Genomic DNA, 6,816 nt, shown 5'->3' with positions numbered 1-6,816 from the left:
CTCAACAGGACTCACAGTGTAGACAGACTGTCCTGTGTTTATTGAATTCATGAGGAAAACACAAGCAAGCTTACAAGTTTTAAATAACCTCTTTGCAGACCCAGAGAGTATTTCAGTTCTGTTGTGTATTTTATTAGACATAAATTAAATTAACGCTACTTGTAAATTTCTAACTGTTTATTTGTCCTGCAAAATAATTTTGCATAAAGAATTAAGCAAAACCTTGTCCAACTTACCTTGACACGTCAACCCTGGTGCCATGGCAGTACCTATCGGACATTTCCATGCCACCTGTTATCCGAGACAAAACACGCTTCAAGAAACAAGCGTTGCTTGATCGCTCAATTACTAAATAAACTTGCGTGTGACGTCACAGCTGGAACACGTTCAACAGCGTCCATCGACCAATCAGGAGCGAGGAGGATTCCCCATGGGCGTGACCTAACTGTAAGACGAAATAGAACCAGAGCCCGTCTCTTTCAGTCTGTTGCTCACAGACTTGTGAAACGCCACAAAGAGTCGATTGAGGAACTGCAGTCTCAGTATAAAAACAAACAGACCACATGCTATTTCAATACTGCAAGTATGCTTTTAATGAGTGAAGTGAATATGGTAAGGTAAGTAGGTTGTGAGGAAAAATCACATTCACAGTCAATGAGGACTCCATGCAGACTTTCCATAAAAAGGTTTTATTCTACATGAATTGGGTCTCCCTTTTAAAGAATCCACCATGTTGATATGTTAAAAACAGTTTTGTCAAGCAAGTTAATAATAAAAATAATAGTTACTTTTCGGTAATACTTTATTTTCATAGTCCACTTTAGATATTCTTTGCAACTATATGTCAACTAGCAGCAGAGGACTTTGCTAGCAGTCATTAGAGCATTAGTAGACTGTCTGCTTGATGTCATCTAACTCTTTATTTTTATATGTTCACAACACACAACATGCATCAGAAACTTGTCAGCTTATTGTACTAACCCTAAACCTAACCCAAGTATACTCTGAGAGTTAGTAGATACAGTATGTAGTTGCAAATTAATGAGAATTAGTTGACATGTATTTGCAAAGTTACTTATAGTTAGTAGAATGTCTAAAGTGGACTATCAAAATAGTGCTTGCCAACAGAACTCAAGGCACTTGTGAAAGCATAATCATGCAAATACATGTAGAAATAACTTTCTTTGACAGTAAGATACAGAATTTGTGTAAAGAATGATGCATGAGCAAAGTGCAAATATTTTATATGATCCATTTGATCACATATACAGTGAATATTGCAATGCCAGGAGTGTCGCTGTGGATTTTCTGCACAGTCGAAACCGGCTACACACTAAGTTTTGTTGCAACCCATCCTCTTTTTACAGGGTTCACCTTAATGTGGTAAACAGCAACTTATGGTGCTTTTCAAATGCATGGTGTGACTTGTCTCAGCACAGCCTGTTACGGCTCGGTTTGTGTTGCCACTGCAGTTTAGTACCCCTTTAGAGTGGGCGGGATTATACTCATGTTGTTTTGGTTGCACCGCCTCTACTGCCGTGACATCACCGCAAACGTAACACAACACAACAAGCACACAACAAAATCTTTTTCATTCCACGTCTCCCCATCAAGCTCTTTTGCTGGATCTGCTCCTCAGCTACCAACGAGAGGATCATCTGTAAATCATCAACAGACAAGAAACAACAATTTTTTGGTTGTTTAAAAAAAGGTGTGTTTGTTCAAACAAAAGTAGTGCCCGATCCTTCGCTGGCTGTGCTGATTCAAATCTACCGGGTCTGGGGGGTGTTCCAGAAAGCAGGTTATGTGACTTATGTGACCCAGGTAAGTTTAGGAGTAAGTAAGCGGTAAAACTCTGCTTTCGGTTCCAAAAACGGAGGTAACCTTCGGGTTATGTAAGTAACCATAGCAACTGACTCTCTGAGGATAACCTGCTCCAAGCAGGTTATGTTGCAGGGTTAGTTTGTTTCAGATAGGTTCCCGAGCATGGCGTGCCCTTTTGATGAGGATCCTGTGGATGTAGAGGCACAGATTATACAGGTTTTTTTTTGCCGTGAGAGGGTGATAAGACCACATATCGATCAGTGGTGTAGCAAGTCAGTCCTGGGCCCATATGCAAAAAAAAAATAAAAAATTGGCTCCCTTAATAAGAACAACCTCGAGTGGGATGCCAGGTTTTTGAAGAAAAAAAAAAAAAAAAAAAACTTTTCAAACAACTGATCTTGGCACGGCGGCCCAAAATGTAAAAACATAAAACTACTCAGTCATTTTGGTATGGCGGCCAAAATGTTAAAACACAAAACTACTCACTCATTTTAGTTGCATTCTCCGGCCTTTCTTTCGGCAAATCATCCATGATGAACGTGGTGTTTAATTCACGGCTTCGTGCATTCTCGATGGAAAGAATTGCCGATAGTCTGTTTTGCGACATGGTGCTCCGCAAATAATTTTTGTGTCGTGACTAACTTCTCCACCTTCTCTTTTCTCTTTAAGGCCCCACTTTTATGTTTATATTGTCCATCCTTAATGTTCACGTAGATAGCCGCTAAAGTAACCTCTCACATTATGTTTTCTTTTTTTTTTTTTTCGCGACGATGCGTCATGTAAATAAATGATGGCATAGTAGTCTACGGCAGCCATGGAGTGCAAAAAGAATTATAAACTCAAACAAGAAATGGAGAAATTAGACATTACGGAGAAATAAGAAATTACTACACATGATATAAATAAAAAATATATTTATTACGGCCACAAATTAAAATTAAATTGAATTTTTTTTTTTTATTAAAAGCTGGGGCCCTATTGGCCCGGGCCCATTTGGACATGCATACCCTGAATGCCCAGACGCTACGCCACTGGTATCGATGTATTTTCTTATTCTAACGAATATTTGCAGGAACGCTATCATTTTTCTAGGGAGTCGTTAATGTATTTAAACCTACTAAAACCACACATCTCAAATGTGACAAACCGCAGGTCAGTGCTTAGCGCCGAACAAATACTTTGTATTGCTCTGCGCTTTTTTGCTACGGGGAGTTTTCTCTACAATGTGGCCGATGAAGAGCATATGGGAAAGGTAACGGTGTGTAGCCGTTCGTACAGTATGCATGGCACTGAAACGGTTTCTACACACTTTTGTACAAATCCCTGGCCATAAACCTGTGCGCTTTATTAAAGAAGAATTCCACAGGGTGGCAGGTTTGCTCTCAGAAATTCTGTCATCTACTTCAATTAAATTACATTTAATGAGTTTATTTTGACTGCACACACACTTAAAGGCTACACAGACTTCTTAAACTTGTAATTAATCTTAATTTCTGGGTTCCAAAGCGTGATTGGGTGCATTGATGGCACCCACATTCCTATTAAAGCTCCATCTATCAATGAGGGAGACTATGTTAATAGCAAGTCTGTGCATCTCATCAATGTGCAGGTAATAGCTTTATTTTGGCTCCTTAAGATTGGTGTTACAAATAATACAAATAAGAGGAGAGTGGCATCCCCCTGTCCTGATGAAGATGACCTAGAACACCCATTGAATCTAGCAGACCACAGAGATGGCAGAATGCTTTGAGAAATAATTTGTCAAAATCACTTTATTTAATGTGTTCCATTTATTCATATCCTGAAATAAAAGAGACATGACAGATTTTGATTTATTGCTTTATACACACACACACACAAAAAAATAAAGATACAAAAAAAAAAATAAATAACAGATTCATGTTCACATATGATTTTCACCTTAAGGCGATGCTCCAGTAGTTCCATTTCAAGTTTGGCCTTTTTAATGGCCAGCCTTTTCTCCTCTAGGTGAAGCGGTATAAGGTCCATGTCCAAGTCAGTTTTTTTAATTTGCCTTAATAGATGTACCTTATACAGCTCCTTTGCAGACAGCTAGGAAGGCAAAGTAAAAAGGATGGTTAAAGAAGAAAATCTAGTAATGTGTAAATTACTAAAGTATGACAGACACTGAATAAAGGCATTAGGAACATGCAAGACAAAAAAAAAAAACAGATTACTGTAGACAGCATATGCTGTAAAATATAATGCACAAGTGAAGCAATGACTGCATTTGGGAAGCATTTAGCCTTCTTCCTAATAAAAGAGTTATTGATCGTTTTGTCCAAACGTATGACTAAATAATCATAAGTACTAATATGGTATACCTACATTGTACCAAGTCACTTGAGTTGTTGTGTGAGGTAGCAAAGTCTGACAAAGTGATAGAGCCAACTCCTCAGATGGGGTGAGAGGAGGTGGACCCCCGCCAGTTAGACAGATCTCAGCCTTCTTTCTATTAGCTATATAGGAAGAATACTGTAAAATAAATTTATGACATTGATCTTACAACAGTTAAAATAAAATATTAACTTTTTGGAGAATGTTTTTGTGTTTCATTTTGACTTGGGAAAGAGTTATTTTGGCTCCAAAAGGATTACACTTTATAAAACAAGAGGCTTAATATTTCTAGTCAATATACATTGCACTGTATTCTTAAGAAACTGATGTAGAGAAAAGTAAATGCTTGTCGAGTCATGCTACATGCTCAAAGACAATTGTTCAACTTTGCAAATTAACAAAAGAAAGGCAAGCAAAATGTAATACAAAAATAAAAATTGTCTTTCCCTCGCACATGCAGCTGTATTGTTTTTTTATTTGCTATTTTTTTCATTATAATGGGCTTGAACTCCTCATAAGCCAACATTAAAACTTTTAACTTCACTTCGGAGAAGTTCCCGGCTTGTAACTTTTCACCCTTAGTTTCCATGGTGACTCCTGAATTCGACGTTCCATTGAAAATGCCTTTATATGTTCGCCGTGCGTGCGCATTAACTCGAGGTTATTAGCTGTAAGTTGATTAAACTAACTCGACAAATGTGTTTTGGAACCGATTTACCCTGAGTAATCAGGTTTTGGGTTAATCAACCCAGAGTTCAGGGTTAATCAGATGGTAAGTTAACCCAGTTTTCTGGAATACACCCCTGGTGTCTTGTATAGCAATTTCATTAGTGACGCAAGTTCAATAGTGACAATTCTCTCTGGCTAATTAGTGATCAACAGGTCTTTACGGATACTTAACACATCACATTTTGGTAATGGTATGGCTCTCTTGGAACCTCAGCCGAGGTGATACTAAAAAAAGTACCAGGCACTATACTATAGTGGAAAACCCCCTAAAGGTACGCCGTACCGAACCAAACCATACCATGCCACATCATGCAGTGTAAAAGCGTCATTAGAGGCCTATGTTCTGCAGCAGGAAGTCTCCTCACTCCTCCTCAAGGGTGTAGCAGTGGAGGTCCCTCCTTCAGATGTGAATCATGGCTTCACTCTTTATTTACTTGTTCCGAATAAAAGTACTGAGGTCTGTGATTTATTTTACATCTGCAAGGCTGAATTTCTCTCATTACAAAGAGAAATTCAAAATGCTAACTCTGAAAGCTAGTCTGTCTCAGGTTCGTTTAAGGGCATTGGTTCGTCACTGTAGACCTGAAGGATGATGATTTTCATATTCAGGTTGTTCAGCAGCACAGGAAGTTCCTCAGGTTTGCCTTTGGGGGAAAGGCATACTAGTGCAGGATTCACCCCTTCGGTCTTGCTTTGGATCCACGGATGTTCATGAAGTGCATGGCTGCTGCTCTGACCCCATTGAGACTCCAGGGCATCCATGTGCTCAACTACCTGGATGACTGGGTCATCTTGCCCCATTCCAGGTACTTGGTGATCCACCACAGAGACATACTTCTTCACTACCTTCGATCTCTTGGCCTCAGGTTGAATGATCAAAACAATGTTTGGGAAGCTTCAAGATAGGCCATCACGTTTCGGTGAGCAAATGTTGCAGACTCCTGCATCTCATGGCAGCGGCCACTGCTCTGCTGCCCCTGAAGCTGCTTCATATGAGGCCATTTCTGTGGCTATTTCTTTCAATTGCTTACACACCCTCTTAACATGACAGGACCATCTCTTTCTTCAGCAAGGAGACAAGACAGGTGCTGTTTGCCATCACCAGATGATTATGACAGACACCTCCCTAACTGGTTGGGGCACGGTGTTCGAGGGCAGACTGGTTTAATGTTGATTGGACAGAAGAGGTTCTCTCGTGGCACATAAACAACCTAGAGCTGCGAGCCGACTTCCTGGCTCTGGTGAATTTCCTCCCAATTCTGCTGAATTGTCATGGAATCATCAGAATAGACAACATGGCGGTAATGTCTCATATAAACCACCAGGGAGGCTCACGGTGATGCACCCTGGGCTGCATCCGAAAACTTAGGCAGGTGACTTGCTGCCTCGCTGTCTAATCAGGCAGTGACTTTGCAGGCAGCGTTTTTGGCCGAAGGCACCTCATGAAACGGATTTCGGACAGGCTTCTGAGGCAGAGTAATGGTTTAATGATCTACAGCAAAATATATAGAGCTTTGGTGATAACTAAGTGGATATTTCATTACTGCAATGTTAACTTCTCACTAGAAATGACATAAAAATCGGAAACGTTGTTCAGAAACATACATTTCCACACAAACTGACCGCAACTTTCAGACACCATCTTTATTTTTTGGCTTAACGGTCACAGAATGGAATGCACAGGATTGTGGGATATCAAAGGCAGCGAAGGATACATCCAGGGGCGGCGTTAGGGGTGGGCTAAGGGGCCTGGAGCCCCAAATGTTTTCAGTAAAGCCCCGAATGTTTTTATTACCACCATGCCATCAATGAGTTTTCATGCCCAATAAAGTAATTTATATTAGAATTTAATTAAATAAATAAATATCTTTCGACTCTCACGTCTACAGTGTCTGTCAATTTACG

General features: G+C 39.9%; 1 protein-coding gene across 1 annotated transcript in view; it reads right to left on the bottom strand.

Moving 5' to 3' along the window:
* The window catches only part of mcoln2 (mucolipin TRP cation channel 2), a 9,343-nt gene extending 8,953 nt beyond the window's left edge, over nt 1-390 (bottom strand). The window contains exon 1 of the mRNA XM_059569660.1: nt 237-390. Within this exon, the coding sequence (XP_059425643.1) occupies nt 237-286 (50 nt within the window). The 5' untranslated portion in view covers nt 287-390. The remainder of the gene's footprint in view (nt 1-236) is intronic.
* Nucleotides 391-6,816: the final 6,426 nt, after the last annotated feature.

This window comes from Carassius carassius, chromosome 16 (assembly GCF_963082965.1).
Source record: "Carassius carassius chromosome 16, fCarCar2.1, whole genome shotgun sequence".
Classification (NCBI taxonomy): Eukaryota; Metazoa; Chordata; class Actinopteri; order Cypriniformes; family Cyprinidae; genus Carassius; species Carassius carassius.
Note: the sequence above shows the minus strand (reverse complement) of the source record. Positions and strands in the feature narration are given on the sequence as shown.